We start from the raw sequence: 26,355 nt of genomic DNA, 5'->3' as shown, positions 1-26,355 counted from the left end.
TGTTCCTGCAGCTTGCACTTTTACACAAATTCATGCCCCATCTGCTCCCCCTACCACAGAAATTCTTAACTTCTTTCCCCGATTCTTAAAACCATCATCTCTGTTCCAGATTTCTAGCCCAAGGGCGTCTCAGAGCAGGGCTGGGGGTTCACAGGTGTGCCCAAAAATGGTGTGCTGCGTGGTTTGAAAACAGTTTTCTCGTGCAACAGGCTAGGCTTCCTCAGCATAAACAACCAGGCCTAGAACCCCCAGGGTCACCGTGAAAACAAAGCTAAGAACTGTATTCCATGGGACTGCATATGTTCACCGTTCATCTCTCTCTCACTCTCGGGGCACGGGGTGTCGATGGTGATAGGATTCCGCAAGAAAAGCAAAGCTGGGGTGTCCCCCAGAACATTTCCACCTGCATAAGTGCCAGGGATGTTCACTGAAAATGTCTGTCCACCCATGCACATTTGTTAGGAAGCCGCGGGGGGTGGGGTGCAGCTGGAGGGGAGCTCCCATCCTCCTTTGACATTGCCAGGTGACATCAGCAGGGGCCCTGGAGAGGGCGCCCCCGGGGTCAGTGCTGGAGGCAGTCAGATTTCTCTCCAGCCTGTGAGGAGAGAGCTTCCTGCTTTGTGGAGACCCCACAGCTAGCCCTGGGGGCTCATTTGCGCTGGCAGCACCCCTGCTCCCAAAAGCGTCCTCTAAATGCCCCTGTAGCAGCCAACCCTGTTTAAATCACAAGCTCCATAAAGGCATTTGTTTGGGTGCAGGGAGGCCGGGAACCTCGCCAGACCTTTAGAACTTCCTGGAAATGACAGTTCTCAGAGGAAAAGAATGAAAAGACACTTTTCTGTTTAAAACCCCTGGGGGTGCGGAGGTAGAGGGGAGCTGGACGCCCTGATTTGGTGCCATAACGTGTTGGTGCTTTTCTGGTCTTTGCTTTATTGCCACTGGGTGCAGGGGGCTTTCGGGGTATAAAGCTTCTTAGGGGAGAAAGCTCACTGAGAAGATATTGAACAGGAGGAAAAACAGCCAGTGAGATATTGTCATCTTCTTAAATATCTCTCCCACTTCAAGGGGAAAACTTAGTTGGACTAAAATTAAATTTTCTTCTAGCCTTGGTTCTCTAGATCTGGCAACGGGCCCTCCTGCCCTCCAGGTGAGCCGATGCCTGAATGGCGACCTCTGACCAGAGAGGAACCCGCCAGGCTGCCTCCTCTCCAGCCCGCAGCCCGGGGTGGCGTGGTGCGGCCACGCGCGCGTGGTCACGCTGAGCGGTTGGTTCAGCGGCTGCCTGGTGCAGGCTGTTGACGAAGCAGCTCACTCTGGAGGGACGAGCGGCTTCCACTCAGCCACCCTCACCCAACCCACCTGAAGCCGCCCCTTGGCAGCCTGTGAGGATGAGGCTTCTGCAGCGCTGAGGTTCTGTGGTGCCAGCTGGGAGCCCCCAGCACAGCCTGAGGCCCCCTCTCAGCAGCAGGGGCTCCCCGAAACAGGCCCACCTGTTAACTTGGCTTTTCCAGGTGCCTGTGTACCTTTGGACACGCAGTTCCTCCCCGCTGGACCTGTTGTTGCATTTTTGGGGCTTGGCTTATTTCCTCTTTAGTCTTCACCATTTTCAAAGCTGGGGTTCAGGTTTGGTCTCCCCTGACATTTTGGTTCCTTTTCTTGGTTGGGTACCTACCTCCCATATCATATTAGTGAATGAAAGGAAACATCTGCTGTGAATGAAAAATGGTTCTTGGGAGCGGGGTGTGGGCGTCAGGAGGCGTCCTCGTGGGAGCCATTGAGGGCCTTTCTTACAGGCGAGTAGCAGTGGCAGCTTTGAGATCTTAAGGACACGGCTTTAAGGACACAGCCCTTTGGTTTTCATCAGTACTCACATTAAAGATGGGGGTCATCAGGTTGGGGTTCATGCCTTGACTCCCTTGTGTGGGAATCTCACGGAGTCTCATTTGCTTCTGCTTCCGCTTCCTGAGTGACTTCCATGTGAGATGGACTGGAGGCGACAGGTCCCGAGAAGTGCCCTCTTACCCAGTCTCTCAGCCCATCAATTGCTGTGACCTTGGTCTCCTACAGACACGGAGCTGGGGCTCAGAGGCCAAGCAGCCAGCATGACGTAGCCCATTCCCTGCTAACCTAACGTCACTTCCTTTTTGACTTTAGGCCCTGAAACGCCAGAGCTCGCTGGGCCTTTCCTTCTTTAACAGCATCTTGGCCCACGGGGACCTGCGGAACAACAGGCTCAACCAGCTCTCGGTCAACCTGTGGCACCTGGCGCAGAGGCATGGCTGTGCGGACACCAGAGCCATGGTGAGACACGGGGGGGCGGGGGTGCAGTAAAAGGGGGGCTCGACAAGCCCATCAGGCTCGGGTCCTGGTGAGCGGCTAAGCCCACCAGCCAGAGTGCAGCTGGCTGTAATAGCTGCAGGGGCCCAGCCTCAAGTGGTCGCCCCTTCCAGAAAGGCTCTGGGTCCCAGATTTCCACACGGTCACTTTCAGCGCTAAAATAAACTTCCCTCTGAATGAAAACCACACGTATAAAAACAGAAGTCATTACTGATCACAACCACATCTGATTTTTTAAAGGGTAAGTGGTAATCCGAGTTTTATTTTAAAGACATTGAGGGTTCCTTTCCCTCCCTTATCCGTTTAACCTTCCGAGATCCAATGGCCAGTTTGGGGCTCTAAGATTAAGTGATTTAAGAATCAGAAAGGAGCTGGGTGTTTCTTCTTCCTCCTAGGTGAAAACACTGGACTACATCAAGAAGCAAAGCAAACAGCCAGACATGGGTCATCTCACTGAGCTGGCCCTCAGGCTACCCCTGCAGACGAGGGCCTGACGCGGAGCGGAGCTGTCCGTAGGGCAGGTGTGAAGTTCCTACAGACCTGCTCTGCCTTTTGTGACTTTTATACGAGTACAGACTGGCCAGGTGTGGGGGGAAGCCCTGCTCTGCGCATCCCCTCCCGCTGGCAGCCAAGCTCCGGGGAGTCAGGAGCCCGGGATGATCACAGGGACCTTTAGCCAGAGACCAGCTGAAGAATGCAGGTAACATCTGTTTTTTTTTCCTGGAAGGTCTTTTTTTTTAGTTTGGAAAAGGAACCTTTAAAGAGCCCTGTTCCCCCTCGCTGAAGAACTGAAAGGAATGGAATGTACCTCGAATGGAACCACCTCGAAGGACTTCTGAAAGGCTGTGGCTTGGTTATTCATGCTGCCGTCCAAAGCAGCACTTGGACTTTGTGGACAGGTTGATTTCTGAGAAAGTGAGGTCCGACCTGAGACTCCTCCGGGCCTCTGTGGCTGAACAAACCTCCCGCAGGAACATCTATGCTCATGACTGTTCATTTAATGACTTTGTCCAGAAGAGCGAGTCTGCGTCACCTGGTCTGCTGTGCGTCCTGCTTGCAAACAGCAGCTCTCCCGCCGACTTTCTACCCCGTTCGGTGGAGTCTGACTCCACTGGCGTTGTACTTCCAGTCAGCAGCACTGCCTGGTGCCTCGCAGCTGGCTCGGGAAAGCTCATCCAGGTGGTCTATTCCAGGGCCCTGAGCGACGGTCCTCTCAAGTCTCTCCTGGACACAGCCAGCATCACACCTCTGCCCTGGGACACCTTGGGGGGGTGTCGTAATTAACCCCCCAAAGTAAAAGGGGCTAAAAACTTTTGTTTGATTAAGCGGACCAAAAGCACTCTAATCCGCTGTGTTTGTGAGGCTGTTTCTGAGCAGAATTGCTGGGGAGTAGGATGTGTCCTTGTTAAATTGGCCTGAAAACCCACAGCATATTCTTGGCCCCAAACTATTCAGTAAAATCATGAGCTTATAAAATGTATTTTAAGAACATACAAACTCGGGGAGCATGCTGGCATTGCCTAGGTGTTTCCCAGTAGCCTTTATTTCATCAGATTACTTGTATTAAAATACTTCCCACATCACTTTTACTGTACACTATTTCAATGAAACACAACTGGCAGATTCACAAATTCTGTCCTTTCAGTCACTTCTGGTGTCCACTGGCTCCCAAGCCAAGTAAATTCTGAATGCTCTTATGTTAATCTGAACTTGGACTGTCACACAGGATGAGATGTCACATCAGAGGGATCTCATCATCTGTCCCTGGGTGGAAGCCAGCTTTAGCTTCTGTGGGTTTTGTAGTTTTCTCCAGCTTGTTACTAAGTCAAATTGCTAGTGTCTGACGACCACAGCCTCCATGGGATGAGGAGCACTATCATTATCCAAGCAAGAATTTTAGGAAAGAAGTTAAAAAGGAGGGAACGTCTATGATATCTGCATTTTCTTCTTTTTGGTGCTTTAACAAATTAATACAAATTTAGTGGCTTGGGTCAAGACTTTTATCATTCTGGTCAAGACTTCCAGCTGGTCTCACTGGGTTAAAATCACATTGGTGAGGCACTGTCCTTTTGAACATTCTAGAGAATAGTTTTCATGCCCTTTCCAGCTTCTGAAAGACTTAATGCATTCCCTGGCTTGTGGCTGTTTCTTTTAAAGCCAGAAACTGGTTGTCAAGCTTGAGTCTCTTCAACACTCTCATGTCCCTCTCATAATTCTGACTAGCAACTTGAATTCCTTCTGTGACCTTAAGCTCCCTTTTGTCTTGTATCCTAACCATCACAGAATCTGATAATTATGATGTGGCTCCTTTTGGGGGGGTCTAGAGGCTGGCCTTATTTCTTCCAGTCACAAGTTGTAGAGTTGAATACATAACTGCTCTTGGGGAAGACCTGTGTCTATCTGGCAAATACCTTTGAGGGACCAGTCTAGTTATGTAAGGATGGCCTTAGGGCAGAGCCTTGAGGGCTAGGGCAGAGAAAGCAGGAATTACTCCCAGGGACAGGTAGTTAAGAATCATGAGGTTTCGGGGGCAGCTGGATAAAGCAGCTATGAAGGAAGCATCTTGTCATGGTAGGGTCACTGGTGAGAAATCCTAAGATGAACAGACAACCTTGAGAAACAGGACTGAAATGTTAAAGGGATACCTTGGCCATGCTCTATGCCACCCTGGCCCCCCGGCTCCCTCAGATTCTGAGTAAAAATCCCAAATTGTTATGTCTCTGTGGAGACAAACTATTATACATGAGGTCAAGGCCTGACGAACACAGGAAATGGCACCAAAAGGACTCGCAGGCACCCTGAGGGCAGCACTAGACACAGGGTCTGAGGGGCAGAGGGCTTAGGTGGTTCATTTACAAAGAACAGGAGCTCAGCTAGCAGCCATGCAGACTAAAGCCCCACCACGAGACTGCTGCAAGTGAAGCCCTGCTCCGTGGCAAGGCCCAGGCCTTCCTGAGGAGACTGGGCATCTTGCTTCATGGCTGCCCGGCCCCTGGTGAGACTGTTTCAGCACCAGACTCAGAATAAGCCTTCCCCTAAGCAGATGTAACTTTCAAGCCACTGGTGAGCTACTGAGCTCAGAAGGCAAGTCCTATGTGACTTGTTGCTAGGCCGTAAGTTATGAAAAAGGTCTCTTGAGGGGCTTCTGGAAGTTTCCTTGAGCCACAATAGTTATTTTTTGACTTCTGGAATGATCTTGGTATGTGGCCTGAATTGCTGTGGCCATCCTTCCACCAGCCAGATGGAGCCAATGTGGATGATGGAACAGAGGAAGAGAACGCTGGTGAGATGCCGACTCACTTTCCAATGTCAGGACTCCCTGCCCTTTAGCCTTGTGCTGGGCTAGCGGGGGCCACGTCGTGTGAAAACCCCAAACAGAACCTGTATTTCGGGACCTAATGCTAGGTGAGTGGAGGGGTGGTGACGCGGTACCGGAGCTGTGAGGCGGGCTGGACGCGCTGCCCCACGCGCCCGGCTCCTCAGCCATAGCTGTCACTGGGCTTCTCTTCCTTGCAGTGGAAAACAGGCGACACTCGCCCCTGGAATTAGCCACTGGCTCAGCGGACAAACTACTTGTTCTCTGGACTCAGATGCAGTGAGAGGGGAGATGGCGCAAGCCCAGCTCAGAGGAGCCATGGAGGCAGCTGGGGCGCAACCCAGATGCCGCTTTGCCTGTCGCGACCCCGTGAAGGGAGAGGAAAACGAGCTGCTGTTCCCGCCTGTGATCCATTCCACTTCCTCCTTCAGAGAGAACGCCTGTTTCTTCGGCCAGAAGACGGCTTCATCCTCGGCAAGGAGCCGGTGAATCCCCTGGAGGCACGTTCAAGCGGCACCGTGACGAAGGGCTCGGGGTAGAAAAGCACACTTGGCACATACTGGCTGCCGACCCGGGCAATTTTATTACTTCATCCCTGAACCCAGGCTTCCTCATCTGTAAGATGGGGATAATGTAGCACCTGTTTCGTAGTAACAAAGACGAGAGAACTACATTACTGTGAGGGAAACACGTTGGCGTGTTCCCGGCACGGGCCAAGCACCCATAAACATGAAGTAGCGTTTACACGCACCAATGTCTCCACATGGGACGGAAGCGGGAGGTGGCGTGGTCAGCCGCGCCTGCCCCTTCGGCTCCGACGCCACCCCCGCCCCGTCTGTCCAAGCGGGTCAGCGCAGCTGTCCTCGTACCCCCGGAGCGGGGCTCCCGACAACTGGGTGGCTGTCACCATGAAACTAAAGAATAAATGCAGTTCTGGTCGTTTTGGAGGACAAAACATTGGAGTTTAATCTTCAAACTTTATCGACTTGGAAGCGTTCCTGTCAATATAAAAGATTTTGTCGGGGGTGGCGGAGAAGCCGAGGCCGGCCCCCCGGCCGTACTGCCAGCTCATGGCGCGGTCGTAGTCCCGCTGCAGGCTCTGCTGCAGGGTGTCGGCCGCCTTCTTGTTGAGGGCCATGTTGGGCCTTCCCTTCACGCTGGAGCGGCCGAGTGACGGGGACACATTTTTAAAGCCACCCATGAGTTTGAGAAATTTCATTTTCTTTTCCTCATTTTCGAAACCAGCAGTATCCCACTGGCCAAACTGGGTCCCCTATGGTAAGAAAGCAAAAAAGGGGGTTATTTTTCTGCATGCCAGCACCCCTCTCCTCTCCTGACCGCAGCCTCACTAGGGAGGGGCCTGCTGATCCAGTGCTTGCCGGGGACCAGGCCCAGAGATCACCCCTCCAATCCTAGCGAAAGCCCCCTGAAGAATGTGTCACCACCCAGGTGACTCCGAGGGGGCAGACTAGGGGGGCCTGCCTGGTGGGTAAGCGACGGCTTCCTCACGGCGGACACAGGAGCCACCTTCCTTCAGTGGAGCTGCCTCTCTGCCTGACTCCCCCGCCCTGGCTCATGGCAGACAGCGTACACAGCTCACCTCACCTCAATCTCAAGACATGGCACCTCACCTCAGGCGCACCTCACCAGCTGGCAGCCCACCCACCAGCCAAGGTTTCTGTCAGCCGGAGCGGAGCAAGCCAGGCGGGGAGGTGACATGCATTTCTCTTCCGAGCAGCATCTTATAGCAGAGTGGAGGCCCGACGGGAAGGGCCCCCAGCCAGGAGGGAGGATGCGCCTGCCAGCAACTGCAGCCCCCACTCCAGTCCAGAGCACTCGACAGCCCGTCGCGAGAGGATGTGAGAGCCCCTCAGCAGTGGCCAAAACAAAAGCCCCCTTTCCTTCCCACGACTGTGAGGGAGGCTAGAAACCCAGCTCCCCAAGACCATGACTGACGTGGGAACTCCGTCCATGAAATGGAATGCTAACACCCCTCACAAGGCCTCAATGTGGCTTCAATCAGGTTCTGCACCAACAACCCAGAGCACAAAGCTTGACACACCTGACATCCTGGTGCCCGGTCAGCCTCTGCCCTGAGGTGCACTGCCGACCTCTCCTGCCTGTCGCCAGTGCCAGCCCAGCACTGGCTTCTAGGGCGGCTCGGAGAGCTCAAGAACCAGTCTTTGCTAACAGCTGCCTTGAACAAACTGGCGACAAGCTGCCCCAGCTTCACAATGGCCCAAATGCAGCATAACGACAGCCTGAAGTTCTAGAATGCAGCTGCCCAGACAGCCTGCACTGGGTCTGAGGACTGCACTGACCAGGCCTACGTGTGCAGTGCTCCCATGGACCACTCCCCACCCCGAGAGGGTCCCCTTAGAGGGACCTGTCAGCTCAGAATCCGGCCCCGTGGCTCGGCGGTCAGGTGGCCCCGCATCCTGGGAGGCACGGCACCTGAAGCCTCCCCAGTAGCTCCCAGCTCTAGTGCCCCAGGACCAGAGGCCCTCTAGGCCATAATGGGCCACAGCCGCTGAATCACTCTGCCCCGCTTCCTCTTTGTTGTACCCACTCATTCAGGGTGCCCCAGCCACTCTGCCAGCCCCAGAGTGGTGAGGAAAAGGCGGCATCAGAGGAAGATATAACAAAGGCCGCTCCATACCACGCCGTCACGTGAATCCCACTTCACTGGTAGGAAACAGGGTCAGTGACATGCCTGGTCTCAGAACCAGAATGTGGCAGAGCCAGGGACTGGACCTCAGGTCTTTAGCTCCAAATCAGCTGTTCTTGTCTGTTCTACCGTGAAGACACGGATCCTCCTTCCCTTCTCCCCCAAGTCCAGTCTGCTAAGAAATCCTGTTGGAGCTATTCCCCTCCATCCCTGCCCGCGGCCACCACCCCAGGACTCCGGCCTGCAGGCCGAGCTGGGACTGCGCCTGCACACACGCCCTCCAGCAGCTCCAGGCGTGTCAGTATCCAGGGCCAGTGCCCCTGGGGGCCGGGGCGATACAGCGCCACCAGCTCTGTCCTCGCCAGGTCCTGACTGTGTGTCCTGCTGTCTAGAGCCTGGGCCAGGAATTCCCCATTCTGCCAGCCGTGGCCCCCTCACCTCAGTCTCCTAGCCCTGTTGCAGCAGCCTTTGAGAACACTTCCATGCCAGAAAGAGCTTGTCGTCATGTGCCCTTCGCGACAGGTGCCAGAGGAAGAGGGTCCCCCCCAATTCAGAGCTGCAGATACAGATTCAGTGCTTATCACTTCACCAGTGCTCTCGGGAGGCAAGAGCCCCTTTCAGAAGGAAGGAAATCTGCTCAGAACAAGCATGGTAGAGGAGAGCAGGCTGGGACTGCCGCTGGGAAGAGTCACTCGACTCCCCATCCGACCCCGCTGCGCCTCTGGCTGCAAGGACAGACAGGTCAGACCCAAGTGCACTGTGGCGCAGAATGTGCGTGCAAACTCACCATCCACTTCTTGGATTCACAACTTTCCGTTTTGCCTGACTCCCGGTCAATCTCCTCCTGCAGGGCCTTCCGCCTCACCTGAGCAGCAGGGAAGGAAAAGAAGACAGTAACACAGTGTTTGATTTTGAACTTGAAACCCAGAAGAGAGGGAGCCGGAGGGACACAGGAGGGAGTACAGCTCTGCCCTCTGCAAGCCAGAGCTCCGGCCAGGGCCGCCCCCAGCACCCGGGGGCCGCGGCGGCCAGTGTCGTTCATCCTGCTGTTGCCAGGATTCTGGAAGAATCCAGAATCCAGAAACCAAAGTCCATCCACCTTCAACAGTAGCGTTTTCTCCATTACAAGGGCCATGCTGGGTGGAGACGCTCCCTGCATGCTGCTGGAAGCCGACTTCTCGCACAGATGGTCACTCCCAAGAGGTCAGCACTGACTGCCAGAACCCCGGCCCTGTGCCTGCCGGCCCTGCCACTAGCCAGCTGTGCAGCCTCGGGCAGCTCCCTTAGTCTGTCTGCAGACAGGGACACTGGGGGACAAGTGGGGGCAACAGAAATGGAGCCCATCAGGGCACCTGGCACTGGAAGGCAGATCTGAGCTGCTGCTGGACAGCCCAGGCCCTGTCAGCACACCAGGGACCCCCTTGGACACGAAGGCCTCCAGGGCCTTCTCCCCTCCCCAAAGGTGTAACTTCAGCACCCCCACTCGGGGCATTTCCTCCTCCTTCCTTGTGTGCTACGGCTGCAAAATGGGGGCCACCGATGAGTTCAGATCTACACAAGACGAGTGCTGTGTCTCCAGGCAGAGGCGCCCACCCAGATGTGCCAGGGCAGCCAGGAAGTCGCACAGCCCCCCGCAGAGTGCTTTAAACTGGCCGTGACGGAGGAAAACTCCGGAAGGTGACAACAAAGGGCCAAGCGTGATGACTCCTACTGAGCCTCCCGTCCCCTCTCCCTTGCCGGCTGCGGAGGGCCACGAGGCAGGCGCCCTCGGCTGCGCTCTGCCACTCACGCGGCCTCCAGCCGTTACTTGCTGACAAAGCACAGCAGAGGCTGCCGCTTACTCAGCAAGGTGAGGCGGCCCTGCCGCGGGCTCCCACACCGGGTTCCAAGGCCGCCTCTGTGAGGACCAGGGCGGAGAGCGGCTGCCCAGGTCTGAGCAGGCACCGCTCGGGCTGGGGTCACAAACAGCCTAATACCAGAAAGTCCAGTGCCGCCAGGACGTGTCTGCTGGGGGATCCGGACATGCAGGAGCCGAGGCTGGTCCACATGGAACAACTTCCCTAAAGCTCCAAACTGAGATCGGGAGCAGTGCCTGAGTGCCTCATCCTGGTGATGGGGGAGGAGCCTCGGCCCTGGATTCTGAACTAGACAATAAGCCATGGCAGCCCAGGGGTCCCCCTGTGGAGTGGGGGGCCGGGGAAGCTGGCCTGGCGCGTCTGGGGGTAAGTGGCATGGGCAGGGGCCGGGCCGTACCTGGTCTATGTGTGCCTCGTCCATGTTGCCCTTCCTTTCCAGCACCACCTCCAGGTCAGTGTCCGGCTCCTGCACAAGGCGAGGGGGCGAGTCAAGCCTCGGGCCTCTGCCCAGTAGCCCAGCTGGGCATCGTTGTAAGAGTCAAGCAAAGACCCCAGACCACACCACCCCGACCTGCAGCCAGTGCTGCTGAGCCCACCGGTCTTCCCGAACCGTGGCACTGACGTATTTGACAGCCTCAGAGACCAAGGCTCAGGGCGAGTGACGACCACACGGCCACCCCACGGCTCAGGGACGGGGCTGACACAATCCCCGTTCTCCTGACCCAGACCAGGCTCCATCTTTACAGTCTCCTGGGCCTCTTCAGTTCTGACTTGGCCCCAGGCTGTGCGCCTTCAGGGCCTCTGCCCTTGCTGTTCCTGATCACGGAGCCTCCCAGGACTCGGCTCCACAAGGCAGGCTTGCTGGGCCTGTCCGGACCACTAAGCCACACTCACTCCCTCGCCGCAGCCCCGAGGGACCCTGACAGTGAGGCCACAGGCCGGCCACTCCCCTGGCCCTTGGGCAGCTTGTCTCCTGCATCCTTCCTTTAGATGTGCTCTGCCCAGAACCCAGCGTCTCCCATGGGTGACCAGACCCTGGAGACACATGTGCATTTCCAGACTCAGCGGGCTGCTGGGAGAAGCTAAGCGGAGGCTCCTTGGACTGGCTCTGGTTCTGATGGGCGGGGCTCCGGAGCCTCTAGGATTCCTTCAGTTTCTGACTAAAGTTCTAAAAGAGGAGCCCACATCTACTCGGAGAAATCAGGCCCCAGACTACCTCCCGCAGCCCTGACAGGGAGGCCACGCTGCTTCCCTACCCGCCCGGCTGGGCTGACCTCAGGCCGCACCCACCTTCCTGACTTCCCGGCGCCAAGGGCCTGGGCCTTGAGTTGCTACTAACTGCGCCCCTCTGCTGTGACAGGCCCGCCCCTGCGTGAGTGCACCAGCATGAGCACTTGAGGACCACCGGGCAAAGGCTGGCCGAGGCCACCTGCCGGCAGGTGCAGGGCTGGAAGAGAACCCAGGGCACGTTCAACACAAGACAGTCACTCGTGGGGCTCCAGCATGTCATCTACTAGGACCTACAGGTGGCTGCTGAGAAGGGATCAGACCTCAAGTTCAGAAGCCAGGCTGGGTCTGAAGCCTAGCCGCAGCCTTACCAGGGGGGTGACCTTCACCAGGGAACTTAATGCCCTCATACCTCCAATTCCTGGCCTGGGGGGTGGGGACGACCACAGCGCTCTTGCTGGCCTGGTGTGAGGACTAAGCACGTTACTACAAGGCAGCGTTGAGCCTCGTCAAAGGCAACAGTGAAAGGTCAAAGGCCGCCGGTCCCTGGCCAGCCTGCGTGCCAGAGGCCTGCAGGGCGGCCCTGCTTCTGCCCGCATGTGCACGCGCACCACAGGACAGCGGCCTGGCCCACTGATGGCACAGATGGGGCTGTGGAGGCTCGGAACCCCTTCCGCTCCCCTCCCCTCCTGCAGGATGCAGACTTCGGACCTGCTGTCTTCAGCAGACCACCGCTCATTCCCTCGCTCCTGGTAACAGCACTCTGGTCTTCCTCGCAGAAACCTGCCCTCCCCCAAAAACAGGCAGCGGGGTTCAGGTGGGACTGACACCCTCAGATATAAGCTCCACTCCAGATCAAGGCTTCTGGCCTGAGTGACAGATAAAGGCTCAGGAAAGCAGCGCTGACTTTTCCTTTAATCACTTTGGAGGGGCCACGCCACCCTTCTCTCAGCAGAGGCTGAACTACTGGGCTGAAGCGTGGGGCTGCTGGGACCCCTTGCCATGGTGTGGGGAGGAGTCTGCTAGGGGCTAAAACCAAAACAGAAAACCAGCCATGTGTCTTGTGAGGCCAGTGTCTGTTCTGAGGTGCTGCGCCTCACACAGCATTCACCACACGCCAAGCTCAGCGCAGGGACGCTGAGGCGGCCTGCGCTGACGGAAGCCTCGTTCCACAGTGCACAGCTGGGAAAGCCACACGGGCATCTCTTGCCATCGCCTCTACCTGATCCCCAAGCTGTGTGTACTGAACCCCAAAAGTATGCTCAGACTGCAACAGACGCCTTGTCTCAAACTACTTGGCTCCTATGTTTTGCACGGTAAGTGGCAGGAGCGCGGACAGGAAGGGGCCACCTGAGACCCGGCCCAGTGGACGCGACCCGAGCATGGACAGCGGGACCCTGGGCAGAGCTCAGCTAGCGAGAACGTGGGTCACGGGGGGCATAAGGGAGCCCTGGAGCCGGCTGCGCCTGCAGGCAGAGAGCACGGACTGTGCAATGACACGCGTCACTGAGTCCCTTTCTGACCAGTCGGCCCGGTCAGGGTGCAGGCAGCTAAGGCATGCACGGCCGCGGCGCGCATCCTCCCAGCGCAGCCCACTCCGGAGCAAGCCTACCTCGTCCTCCTGGGGCTTTCCTGCCACGGTGCTGTCTTTCCTCTTCTTCTTCTTCTTCTTCTTCAGAGTCAGCTCCTCAACACCCGGCAGCTCTGTCTTCTTCTTGGTCTTCACTTTCTTCTTTGCTGAGGCCTTGGGGCCATCCCCTACTGGGATGTACTCAGGAGCCTCCACTCTGACGGGTTTCTTCTTACCTCCTTTCCTCGGGCTGCTCTCCGCGGACCTGGAGAGTTTGGCGTACCCCAGGAGAGTGTCGCCCTCCTGGCAGACTTTCTTTTTCTTCTTTATCTTTACACTGCGTTCCCTGAGGCTCCCCTGCTTCCGCTTCTGCCCTGAGGCTGCCTGCCCCTTGTCACCACCCCCCATGGCGCAGGCCCATGGAACATCCCCAGCCTCGCAGAACCAAGGGTCCTTGGCTGAGCAGGACACGGATTCCCGGGCCTTTTTCTCCTTCTTGTGTTTTTTGAGCTTCCTGCCAACTCTGGTCACTTCCTCACCCTGTCTGGGATCCAGGTTGGTCTTCATCCTCGAGTCAGGGGACATGGCCAGAGGCCACAAGGACTTCCTCCTCCTCTTCTTCTTCTCCCCTGCGAGGAACTCAGAGAGGCCAAGAACCTGCTTCCTGGGGCTGGACGATTTGATCCGTCGGGGAGGGGACAGGGCGCCCCGTTCCGGGGGCTCCTCGCAGGCCTTCTTCTTCTTCTTTTTTTTCTTCACTAGTGGCATCTCGGGCACTTGCCCCTGGACCACACTCTTAGTGGGGGTTGTGGCCCTAATGGGGAAGACCTCAGAGAAATAATTGCCACTGTTTAAAAGTGAGTATTGAGTCTCTGGCTCTTGGACCACCTTCTTCTTCTTCTTCTTTTTCTCCGGGAGCCCAGGGCTCAGGTCTCCCCTGTGTGTCTTGGTGATCATCCCTGGAGAAAAGGAAAGAGGTGAATTACTGCACCCCAAGAGGTCAGTCTGTGTACAAGCTGGAGGGACCACCAAGAGCCAAACAGCCTGGAGCGGACGGGCTGCAGTTTAGGGGAGAAAATGGGCATGACCCCTGGGAGCAAAGGAAAATATAATCAAAGGCACAGAACAGAGTTTAAATCCAGACAGCCCCACGTTCACATTCAAACTCCTCTTTCTCCTGAAGGCAATCACCTACCCTCCCTCGGCCTCCCGCATCCCACCAGGAAAATAAGGTTTCCTTCCTCAAGGGACTGTCAGAAAAAACACGCCAACCGCAGATAGGGCTCAGTACACTGGTGATTCCTTTCCCGAACCCCCTCCTCACACCTCTAAACTCAGGCATTCTTGACCTGACCCCCACAGGGTGCTGTCACTGAGGATGACGCTGCAGTCAAGTCAGATGGGGCTGGTGCTGCTGTGGGGTGCTTTCCTTTCACTGGGTGACAGGAACGGATGTCCTGAGGTCAGCCCTCTTGCCAGTGCCCACCAGGGCCCGCAACTCCAACACAGTTAACCCCTTCCCTTGCTCGGTCTGAAAGGTGCTTCTGCTTTGAGTCTGGAAGTTTTCCCTGGGTGACTCGTCGTCCAATTTACCACCCCAAGTAGTATGTGGTCAGTGCAGCAAGGCTGGGAGCGGAGCCTGGTTCAAATGGTGATGTGCACACTTTTTTTTTTTTTTACAGGTTGATGCCTCTGGGCCTCAATTTCCCCACCCATAAAAGAGGGGCTGAACTGCTTAGGGGAAAGACAGGTACTGGAGACCACCTCCAGCCTGCAAGCCTGCTTTGCTATTTTAAAAATTTCAGCTTGCCCATATGTAACGATCAGAGATGACAAAGAATAACCTAGTATGTCCAGCTTTATCCATGTTCTTTTAATTTAAGAAGCGCTGGGTGCCCCAGGCACACAACAGCTTCCAGCTGGGCTACCTCCCTCAGTCACTAGCCCTGTTCCTGCTACGTCTGGACTGACAGGGAGACACTCAGGCTATCTAGTCATGGCTCACGGAAGACTTGGACAGCAGGAAGGCGAAGTCAGCAGAGCCGCCTCCATGCTGCAGCTCTCCTCAGCCTCAGGGCCTGGGGCATCACAGTGACCTGGCTCACTCAGCAGCTTCAAGGGCCAGGCCAGGCCCGCCTGTAGCTCAGAGCTATTCATAACTCAGCCAAGGAGCACCTGGAAAGTCAGAGCACAGCATCCATTCCCTCCTGTCTTGTTTTCTGCTGCATCCCTAGAGCCTGGCTCTGTACCTGTCCCACAGCAGGTGCTCAACAAATACTAATGAATGAACGAATGATCGCTAAAGATCCAGCCATGGTCAAGATAAAACACCTGCCCTCCTGAAGCAGGTTGGCGTGGAGGGAAGGAGGTGAGATGTTGAGAGTGGGGCAAGTTCCAGGACAGAGGTGCGGTCAGGATAACGGCACTCCTCTGCCCTGGCCTGGCACGTAGCTGTCAGGAGTTTCTGCAGAACAGGGATTTCCACTTTGGGGCAACTGAAAAATAGGGAATCCCTGAGACAAAGGCACTCAAGGTGGGGGGGGGCGCGGCTGGAGGAGACATGGGACTTTGGACAGATGCCTTGAGATAGCAGGTGATGTTCCCTGAACTCGCGGACACAGGCTGAGGCTCAGAGGTGACTGGGAAGATAAACTAAAGAATACATGGATGGAAATTAAGCTTTGAACAGAATGAGCCGAGACAAGCCCTGCTGAAAACTAAAACTCAAGTGGGTGGGCAGAGGAAGCAGCAGCAAACCAAGGGAGGCTCGGCCCAAACAAAGCACCGGCGGGGAGGTAGAGCCCGGAATGCCCTTCTCTCTCTCCTTATCTCCCCGTACAGAACAGGGTGGCATCCTCCTCGTCCACTGTGCGACCCCCAAAGTAGCACTAAAGGAAAAAGAAATGACCCTTGCACAAACGCTGTCTCCTCAGGAGCTTTTAACTTCTCCCAGCAGCTTCGCGAGGACCCGTGTGAATAACCGATCTCGGAGCCTTGCAAACCAAGGCTGGAGACGTGCCCCGACCCCAGGCCAACAAGTGACAAAAGAGGATTCGAACGCAGCGCGCGGGCGCTCGCGGCCGTGCTCAGCTCCCCGGCACCAACACCGCACCCCACTGGGGATGCCAGCGGGAAGCAAGGGTGCCCCGAGCGAGATCGGGCCGCTCGGGCCCGGGGCTCCGCCGCCCCAAAGCTTCCCCCAAGCAGAGGGGGAGTTGACGCGGGCCCCGGGCCAGCTGCAGGCGGGAGCACTTCCTGGAGGCGGTGGTTCGAGCCCCGGCGAGCGCACACCTGCGGGGAGCGCGGATCTGGGGGCGCAGGTCGCCCGCGTTGCCTCGACTCGCCGCGCAGGCCCCAGGCCTGGTCCCAGAGCCCGCGCCGCCCCGCCAGCGTCGCGCCCCGGCACTCACCCGTAGGCCAAAGTTCCCCGCCTCCACGTGAAAGCCCGCTCCGCCGTGACCCGGAAGTCAACCTCGAGTCACTGGGCCACCCCTGCGAGCTCCATCTCCTTCCGGGTCGCAGCTGTGCGCGGCGCGCAGTTGCCGAGGAGACCGCGGCCATGGCGGCTCCGGGGCCGGCGGGGCGCACCGCCCCGCGCGAGGAGCCCACCAGCTCGTTAGAGTCCCTGGCCACCAAGGCGTCCGTGCTCAGCGAGACTCCCGGGTACCTGTGTGCCCCCGTCCCGCCCGGCCAAGGTGCCGAGTCGCCGGGCCGCCTGTGGGAGCAGATCTGCGAGGGTAGGCGGCCCGCGCAGTCCGCGAGGGGCGGGTCCGGGCGGGGGCCGCGTGTCCAGCGCCCCTCTGTGCGCCAGGCAGCTGACGTGCGGGCCTCCTGGCCGCCGCGCCGGGCCCTCTGCGCCCCCCCATTGGACGCTCGGGACACTGAGACTCACGTCTTCGAGGCTAGGCAGCGCGGCCTCAGCCTCGGTGCTTGGCCAGGTCCAAGCCAGCGGGAGGCAGAGGGGACCACGGATGCCCAAATGTCACTGAGTGGACGGAAAAGAATTAGCCGGGGCGCTGATGGGGAGCTGCTTTAAAACGTTGGCTCCCACGCCCCGCCCACACAGCTGTAGGCGCCCAGAATCTGCCCCTTCCACGAGTGCCCCCAAGTAATTCTGATGCAGTCAGTTGTGGTGGAGACAGACTTACTTGGCTTTCAACCCCTTTTGGTTTCTGCGCCTTCTTAAAACCACCGGGGTTTAGCACACTTTCAGAACCCCTTATTTTTACCTTGTGTCAAATGAGCGCTTCAGGGCCCCTTATTCCCTGGTGTTGGGAGTATATTGCTGGTCACAGAAAGGGCTTCGCAAAGTGTCCGATTTATAGCCAGAGCTTAATAAATAATGTTGGATGCTCCCCTACCCCCTCCACCCCACCCCCACTTGTCTGTAAGCCCCACAAGGTCAAGAACTCAGCTTTTTCATTCCGAAGTTACCGTCACTTTGAGTTAAGAGCCCCTCGCTCTTGGCCAGCCACTAGCCACACATGGCTACTGAGCATTGGACATGTGGTTAGTTGCACGCTGGAAATGAATTTTTGTTAGACTCAAGCTCAGTAAATTTAGATAGCCACACAGGACTAGTGGCTACTGTACTGGATAGCGTAGGTCAGCAAACATCTGTGAAATGGAAGAAAGTCTACTTCTGAATGGGAGCCAGGTAGAAGGAGAGAGGGAGCCATGAGTTAAGAGAATGATGGACTTGATTGCTAGGTATTGGCAGCACTGTTTCCAACTCCCGTCCTGTGCTTGAATCCCTTCTCCAGCAGTGTGTTGCATTTTATGCAGGAAAATCTATTTTATCTTGAATGTTCTCCTTTTAACTGCTACCCTTGGTCCTTAATTGCTATGTGCTATGCTAATAGATTTGCCCTCTCTCCTATGCTGATTACTGTCCCATTTGCAGGCAGTTCTCAGAGCCATCCTTCTCTATCCCCAGAGCTTTTGCTTCTCCCACGGGACAGCTCCTGAGGATGGAGCTACAAGGGTATATTGTTGGGGGGTGCTACTGCTCATTATCACTGATGAGGGGTGAACACCTTTAATCTGTATCACAATGCTCTTCCTTGTCCCTACCTCACAGGGCTGCCCGGAGGACAGGGAAAGATAATGTATGCAAAGGTATTCAGCACAGTGCCCAGCCTGATTACAGAATGCTTAGCAAATGTTCATTATTATTGACAGAGAAACATTGCATTATAGTTTCAGGTACTGGAATTTATTTTGGTTAAACAGCCTCTAGGGAGAAAGGAAAAAGAGAAGATTTTGGTACTCTGAAAAGCAAGTGGCTCAATGCTATTTAATGAGTGGTAGAGTTCCCCGATGAAGTTAATGAGGTCAAAGATGGTGCATTATACACACAATGCTGTGATGGTTATTACAACTTGGAAGAATAAGCCCAATTTATTAAGACAAACGTTCTAGCAAATGCAATTTTCTGTACAAACATGCAGTAAGTAAATTCAGGCTTTGTGGTAATCCTTTGTAAAGCAAGTTAAGTATTACATTTGTTTGGATATCTCCATTTAAAAAGTAAACTATTATAGCAAACAGACGCGTTGGAAACTCAATTTCAGGAAGATGTGATACAGTAGAGATAAATATCTAATTTAAGTCCTTTGCCCTACCTGGCGGAGGCTAGCACATGCATGTGCACCTTTGTGATCACTTGCTTGTGAATACTCCTTTTCTCCTTCATCTTCCCAGCAACAACTAACTCAGGGCTTTGTATTCTCACAAGCACTTGTGTTAGTGTCAGTAAACTTGGCTGCCAAGTCTTCTAATTAAATCTTAGAGTTGCTTGTGACTTAAGTTTTACTGAGTCAAGTGTTTGGGGTTTAGCTCTTTTGATATTGCTAGATCAGCTTCTTGAGTATTGCTGTTGCTTCCTCACTAGAAACACTCTCTGGCCTCAACCCTCTAAGCTGCTTTAAAGTCCCTTCCCTTCACTCCACTGACAGCATCATGGACCACTTCTGAATCAATGTTGCCCACCCACCCCCACCCCGGCACCCCAACCTTGGCCACTGAGCAAAACCCCCAGGGAGCAGGACACCAGGTGGCTTCAGGAGCTCAGGTCAGTCAGCGTCCTTGAGCACCTTCTCCCATTCGCCCACCCACTAGTTCAAGTTTTGCCTTCTCCCCCCCCTTCAGATGTTCTATGAGACTACTTAGCCCTAGTAGGAGGACATCCTGGGAATCAGGAGTGTGGAAGGAATCTCCTAACTTCCCTGTACCAACTCCACACACATAGAAGAAGTCTTCACCCACCACCCACAGCTCATCCTGCTTCGCGCTTTGGTACGAGCCCTTCCTTACTATCCCAGGACCCTGCTCTGTCTGCTTCTGCCTCTTGAATTTCTTTTCTGGCTTTTCCCTCTGGTCTGCCATTTCAGGATACAGTTCTCCCTTGACCCCCTATCATCTAGTCCTCTTGCCCACTCAGCTAAGCTTCTAGAAAGAACACATTGCGTGTATTCACACCACTGGCCCTGGGCAGACTAGCTGCAATCTCATCCTGCCAATGAAATTGTTCTCATACTCACCATCCACGTGCACACCCATTCTGGGAGTTGTCTTTCAAACCCAGCCAGGCGTGACTCCAGACTCCTAAGAGATCTCCTTAAAAAAAAAGAGAGAATGAAAATACAAATAAAAGTAAAGTATCTCAAATATGTCTAAGATTGATAATACCCTTCAGAAAGATGATTTCGTTATTAGGAATATAAACTGTCAACATTTTGGAGGAAAATTTGGCCCAATGTTTAATTTTTTTCTTTGCTAGAGAAAGTCTACATCTAAGAATTAATCCCTACAAAATACCTCCTCTCCATATCATATATGAATAAGAATGCTCATAGCAGCACTGTTCATGATAAGGAAACATTGGCAACAACCCAAACATTAGCAGAAATACACTGGTTGAGGAGTCGTGGCACATCCTCTGTGTAGCACTGGAAGGCGTTCAGCACGGCGCTGTCCGCAGCGGCCAGGAGGCTGAAGTGGCCGGCTGGCCCACGGATGCCCTCATAGGAAGTTGTGCCTCTTCACTGGGAGTACTGCTCAGCCTGAGGAGGGAGGAAGTGCAGCCACTTACAGCAAAATAGAAGTTCAAGGGGGACGTACCTGTGGTAGGGCAAGTCAGAATGACAACACAGAGACAGCCCATGTGTAACGAGACACGAAAGCAAGTGACATTAGTAGATGTAGTTAGGGCTCTGAGGTTGAAGGGAGGGGCTAGGGAGAAAGGGAAAGAGGAAGAGCCCAGGAGAGACCCCTTTGCTGTGGAAGTTTTTGTATATGAATTACAGACAATGGGGTGTGGTCTTTGACAACAAAGCTGAGAATGACTAAAAAAAATTGGTACAAAATTTAGGCTTCTGAGGATGTTGATGACAATTGAATCAACCCACCTATCTTGATGTGTGAGATCTAAACAAAAGAGAGATTCAACGTTCAACACCCAGAATGGTTACTGGCATGTGGTGGGCTCTAAGTAAGTAGGAACGGGTGGAAGATAAAAGGGTCAAAGCTACCATTCACTCATCCAGCATATACTCTGGGAATATGGTGGGGAAACAGGCCCAGGTCCGTCCTTCATAAAACATGCAGCCTGTTAGAAAAGAGAGTCATTAATTTTTATAAATTTCAAATAAAGCTAAAATTGTAAGAAGAAAAGGGACACAGTTTATGAGGCTTAATGCCTGGGTAGTTTGACCATCCTGGGGGGATCTAAAGTAAATAAAAATACTGGAATTTGTTTTTTGTACTCAGTGTATGTGTATGTATGTACATATATTTGTGTGTATATATAAATAAACGCATTTAAATATTTGGTTGGCTCTGTGCCACATCTAATGATGGTTGTAGATTGTAAGGGAATTCCATGTGGCTTACACACTCCTCGTGATACATCTCTGTGTTCTTTGGAACTTCCTTCCTGTCAATGTGCATTACTTTTGTATTCAGGCAAGCTATGTATATGTGCATCTTAGATGCAAATGAACAGTCTTCATATTGTTGGTGATTTCTCAAAATGTTGGGGAACACGGGGAACACATTGAAAGGGGAACAAAATGCTATGTGATGGGGAGAATGCTCATATGGCCCCCAAGATTCCCACTCCCTGATGCTCTCACCACCCAGTCAATCAAACATTAATTTAGGCATTGCTGTGAAAGGATTTTCCAGATGTGATAAGTCTATAATCAGTTGGTGTTTAATAGGGAGACTCATAGGCGAGCCTGACCTAATCAGTTGAGCCCTTAAAAAGGAATCAGAGAGATTCAAGCAAAAACAACTCCCGTTTGCCTTGAAGTAGCAAATAACCACATATATATACAACCCGTGACAAGGGTGTAAGCCATAATGGACCTCTTGGAGAGAGAACCATCCTTACTAACAATGAAAAAAGAAAATGGGTATTCAGACCTGCAGTCATAAGAAACTGAAGAAACTGTTAACACAGGCAAACTTGGAAGAGGACCCTGCCTCAGATGAGGTCACAATAGTGGCCAACCCCAGATGCCAGCCTGAGGGGCCCCTGTGCCATCCCTGGACTTCTGAACCATGGGAAGTGTGAGATAATAAATTCATGTTTTAAGTCACTACATTGTACCAATTTGTTAAACAGCTATAGAAAACATACAGCTGGTATTGAGAATCAGAATTATTTATCACCTGCAGCCCAAAGCTCTTGTCCCAGCATGATACCTAAGAGTTTAAAAAAAAAAAAAAATGTTCAGACAAGCTCTGTCTCCTGGTGAGGAACTAGGAAGTGTTAAATGGAACAGCTGGCATCCTGTTCAGTTGTTTTCCATCAATACTATCTTGTCTAAAACCTTTATTTTCCCTCATCCCTGAAAAGGAACTACATGATTGCTTTAAAATATTGCTCATTCCAGGGCCTCCCTGGCAGCCTAGGGGTGAAAGTCTCAGCGCTATCAAGCCACCGTGGCACAAGTTCAATCCCTACTCAGGGAGCTGACCTACACGGCACAGACGACTTCTCCTGTCTTCCCGCTCAGTGGTATATTTCAGTATATCTGCCTGTTTTGCTCCCCACTCTGTCTCTGGAGAATCTTCTCACCGCCCCCCACCCCCGCATACACACATCTGGCCAACAGCCCAGTTCTTGTATGCATGAATCAATTTTTAAAAATCTTTTTTTTAAAAAAAAAAATCATTCCAGAAATATTTTTACCAGTCCCTGCTTTAGGTATGTCACTACCACAAGCGTGGGCATTTTCTGTCCTCTCAGCAGTAGTTGGTGTTGCCCTCTAGAGCTTGCGTGGCATGTTCTTTACATTAAACTCTACTTCCCTGCACATTAGAATCAGCTGGAGAGCTTTAAAAATACTCACTCCCAAAACCCTGCGCCAAGCCCATTGAATCAAGGTTTCTGGACTTGGTCCAAGACATGGGTGATTGCAGAGAGCTCCCTAGTGGTTCTATCGTGCAGCCCAGATAGGGAGCTGCTGGCAATTACATCAGGACTTCAACTTCACCGTGTGTCCAAGTCACCCGGGATCTCGTTAAAACACTCATTCAGATTCCTTCGGTCTGGAGTAGAGAGGGAGCATGTCTCACTTCCCAGGGTGCTGAGGCTCTGGCTTGCTGGCCAAACCTGGAGCAGCAAGGGCTTCTGGAATTGCTTTTCCAGCTGTGTACCCCCAATCTAGGAGAAATACCTTCAGACCCATCCTGCGTCTGCAAGGGAAGGCTCCTTCCCTTTGTCTGCATCCTGCTGTCGTCTCCCTGCACCCTTGTCCTCCGTGGGCCACTGGTCACCTTCCCTCAGCACCCGCTCCATGCTCTTCCTCTTGGTTCCTGTATTTACGCTCATTCGGTAGCAGTATCTAAAATCTCCTCTCTTGAAGAAAGAGTCTGAAACTCTTCCAGAAAACCTTAACTCATTGATGCAAGAGAACAGTCCTCTTCACCACTATGTAGGGCGGTTCACATGAACTATTAAGCGGTAATGGCCTGCTGTTTCGCATTTCTGTCAACCTCCAACCACGGTTTTATTCAGGGGAAAGGAAGTGCATGTCACAAACTGCAAGGAAATGTGGAACTGAAATTTCCCCCCTCTTCCTTTTAGAGTTTGAAGCTGAGCTGCCTCCCTTTCCAGAGGGATATAACGTCAAACGAGAATCTGTGATCACTGTGAGTACCATTCAGGGCTCCCCCCACCCCCATGGAGAGCTCTCAAGTGAGCACAGCACTGGTGACTGGAGGGTGTCAGCTGTGTCATGGGGCATGGAGCTAGAACCAGTAAAGGGACCCATCCTGGCTCTCCTGCTAACGCTGTGGGTCACAGGGCAGCAGGCAGTCTCCGAGGCTCGGTTTCTGCACCTGTTAAATAAAACAGAAAATCCGTGACTATGAAACACAGCCTCTGGGGGCTCGAGGAAGACCCTGGATGAAAAAGGTTCTACACAGTGAGGTCAACACGATGTCTCTGAAGGTCAGGTGCCTGCAGGGCAGGTCTCCACACATGCCAGTGCTCAATGGTGGGTCTGTGATTGTTCCTTTTTCATTGCATCCAGGGGAAAGAGACAAGGATAGGCTGCCAGGAAGACCCTCGGGAGGTAGACCTTGTGTGAAGAGAGGCACTAAGTCCAGGTACCACTTAATGATGGGCAGAGTGGCCACGTAAAGGCAGGTGGATTCAGGAGCAACAAAGGTGTACTTGTTGCTTCGTTTTAAGCTTGCACCAGGGACTTGGGGGGGCATGGAAAGAGACATGGGAAGGAAGCATGTAGACATACTAGAAAGACACGTGGGTGAGGAACAGGTGGGAGGCTGGCCGCGGTGGCCATTATCTTGATTGTACTTTGATTTTGCGCCTTTTGTGCCACTCTTGCCTGGCCCCTTTCACCCCATCCTGTGGTTGCCCCCAGAAGGTGCCTGAGACTGCCGGCAAGCTGTAAGGCCTCAGTGGCCCTACTTTGGGCCAACGCTGTTTGGCATTTACCCATTTGGGGAGTTTCATTTGGAGACGGCATTTCTTCTCTATGCACATTAATTTTATTGGGTTGTCGGAAGTCAGGATGCATTTTTTCTTATGTTTTTCAAAGAAAAAGTATGTCATTTTTCCAGGAGCCCGTTTTAAGCTCCTTTCACACAAAGAGTCTCTTTTGTCTTAGTGAACATGAATAGCCAAACCCCTTTAAAGCATGGAAGTTTGGGAGCCCAGGGGCCCCTTTGTTGTGTGCTAACTCTTGGAGTAAAAGCAGGACATAATAGAGTTTAAAATAAACAAGACTGAAAGATGAAGACACTTGAGTAGAGCCTGAAGGTTGGAGCCAAAACCTACCTCTCTACACTTTGAGTACATTTCTCCACCTGCCACTGTTGGGGGTTTTTGTGTCTCAGAACTTTCTGGACCTGTGAGTGTTCCTTTTTCACTACATTGAGTTCTTGCTATATGCACACAATGCTTTCTCAGCGTTCTCTGTGGATACTAATTATGTTGCCGCCTTCCCTAATTACCATGCTTTGTCCGGGGTCTGTCTTCTGTTTGTAGATCATGATCATTTATGCTGTTGATTTTTTCAATCGGTAGAGATCTCTGTTAATTCAAAATTTTAAAGGGATGCCTGAGTGGAGTTTTGTACACAGCCACGGTGGTTTCCTTCTACTGTCTACTGTTGGTTTGTTTTCTGGATGGGTCTCTGCTATGAATAGAGACACTGACCCGGAGATCCAGGACTGAGGGAGCCTGTAACTAGGTGGAGAATTGTTTTTTCTTTTGGCCACTAGCCTGGCACCTGAGTGGTTCTACTACTCCCCAGGCTGTTCGTTTGATCACAGAAGAGTGTTTGGGAAGGAGAGCAAGCTGCGTATAAAATGCAGGCGACAGGTGATGGGATTCCCCCACCCGCCAGATTTTCACTTAATTCTTAGTTTTCTCTTCATTCTCATTCCCACCCTCTGAGCATTGATGCTCTGTGGGATTCTGGTGGGAAGATGACTCCCATGCCTGGGGACAGTACTTCCCATGGCTTCTGGGCTGCCACATCCTCTCCCCTCTTGTCTGACCACAGACTTTATCCCGATTTCTTTGGGAAATGTTTGGAAATCTCTCATCCATAGTGGTCCTAGTCTTTTCTTGTTTGAGTGTTTATTCCTTGATTGCCATTGATAGGTGTCGCAGGTACAAAGATAAAGATTTGTGTTCAGTATGCTCCCCTTGAACCCAAAGTATGATTCCACATTTTATCCTGTGTACAGTGACAAGGGAAAATACAAGCATCTAAGCCGTGTGTGTGAATTTTCCTCCCGTCAGGTCTCGCCATTTGAGGAGCTGGTGTTCCACGGCTTCAATGCGGAGCGGCTTTGCTCAGAGCCTCATCTGACCACAGACTCACAAGAGACACCCTGTCCTTCAGTCAGTTCAGAAGAAATCCACCCCAAAACATGTATGTAAGGGAGAGCTCTTCTTTTATAGTTTGAGGCTTTATAACATTGCAGAACCACAGGCTGGGGTGCGCGGGGACAGATAGACCTCAGGGAGGCCACACAAATAAGAAAGAACACGTTCTTGTGTCTGATCTTTATTTTTAAGAGAAGCAGGCTTTATTCCACTGATGGATCTTTAGGATCGAAATGTACTACGAAGATGATAGCTAACAAGAAGCTTGCTTTGATTGTGCTTTACATGCAAAGAGGGGAGTGTAAAAAGTAGAAGAAAATCTTGCAGCCCTGCTTTGTGTTTGGAAGCTCCAGCTGGAGGCTTCTGAAGTCTTCCTCCCTGGCCAGAGTGCCTCTGGCCCTCCCTGACCCCAGTCCTCTCCTACTGTCTTCCCCTGTTGTCCGCCTCCACAGGACTGCGCTGAGGCTGCTCAATGCTCGCCCCACCCACTCCTCCCTGCCCTCAGTTCCCGCCAGGCCGCCCTTGCTCATCTCCCAGCCCCGGGTCTCCTTGCTGCGCCTGTGGCCTGGGTAGCACGTTCCCCTCCCCCCCCCATCTGCACCTGTCTGCAGAAACTCAGAGGTAAAGAGACTGGAAGTTTCTTTGGGGATACAGGCCAGCCCTGCAGTCAGAGTAAACTAACTGTGGGGGAGCAGGGACAGTTCCCTCTCCTGCTCGTGGTTCTGCTAGGCTGGCAAATAGGCAAATGAGTGTGTTGACAAGGAGAAAAAAAAAAAAAAAGAACCAAGGACGTTTAATAATAACACCTGTATCTCCTGTGTGCATAGGTGATACCCACTAAAACGCGCGGGAGTTACTGCAGCTAACGACAAAAGGTGGGAGCTCAGGGGTGGGTCCCCAGGAAAGGCACAGCGGGACTGTCAGGCAGACGTGCGTGTCCTCTGTCCGTTGATGGAACTAGAGATGTGGGTTCAGCACCAGGAGCACCCTCACAGAGAGAGTTGCCTC

The 26,355-nt window shown here is 53.3% G+C and overlaps 3 protein-coding genes across 4 annotated transcripts in view; 2 read left to right on the top strand and 1 right to left on the bottom strand.

The window, feature by feature from the left end:
* Positions 1-3,945, top strand: part of LOC101621046 (chromosome unknown open reading frame, human C16orf62) — an 81,742-nt gene extending 77,797 nt beyond the window's left edge. For both annotated transcript variants that reach the window (XM_012731900.1, XM_004691737.2), the window contains 2 exons: positions 2,155-2,301; positions 2,733-3,945. In XM_012731900.1, coding sequence (XP_012587354.1) covers positions 2,155-2,301; positions 2,733-2,831 — 246 coding nt within the window. In that variant the 3' untranslated portion in view covers positions 2,832-3,945. The remainder of the gene's footprint in view (positions 1-2,154; positions 2,302-2,732) is intronic.
* A 2,153-nt stretch (positions 3,946-6,098) lies between these two features.
* KNOP1 (lysine-rich nucleolar protein 1) lies at positions 6,099-16,492 on the bottom strand. The gene is made up of 5 exons (XM_012731901.1): positions 16,385-16,492; positions 13,017-13,933; positions 10,575-10,643; positions 9,109-9,186; positions 6,099-6,926 (listed from the first exon to the last, which is right to left on the bottom strand). The coding sequence occupies exons 2-5, from the start codon at positions 13,929-13,931 to the stop codon at positions 6,618-6,620; spliced, it is 1,371 nt and encodes a 456-aa protein (XP_012587355.1). The 5' UTR covers positions 13,932-13,933; positions 16,385-16,492; the 3' UTR covers positions 6,099-6,617.
* A 41-nt stretch (positions 16,493-16,533) lies between these two features.
* The window catches only part of IQCK (IQ motif containing K), a 72,698-nt gene continuing 62,876 nt past the window's right edge, over positions 16,534-26,355 (top strand). Inside the window, exons 1-3 of the mRNA XM_012731651.1 lie at positions 16,534-16,711; positions 23,071-23,135; positions 25,261-25,393. Of these exons, the coding sequence (XP_012587105.1) occupies positions 16,534-16,711; positions 23,071-23,135; positions 25,261-25,393 (376 nt within the window). The remainder of the gene's footprint in view (positions 16,712-23,070; positions 23,136-25,260; positions 25,394-26,355) is intronic.

The sequence above is a fragment of the Condylura cristata genome, unplaced genomic scaffold (assembly GCF_000260355.1).
Source record: "Condylura cristata isolate star-nosed mole 26May11 unplaced genomic scaffold, ConCri1.0 scaffold00032, whole genome shotgun sequence".
Taxonomy (NCBI): domain Eukaryota; kingdom Metazoa; phylum Chordata; class Mammalia; order Eulipotyphla; family Talpidae; genus Condylura; species Condylura cristata.
This window is presented reverse-complemented; position numbering and strand designations above follow the sequence as displayed.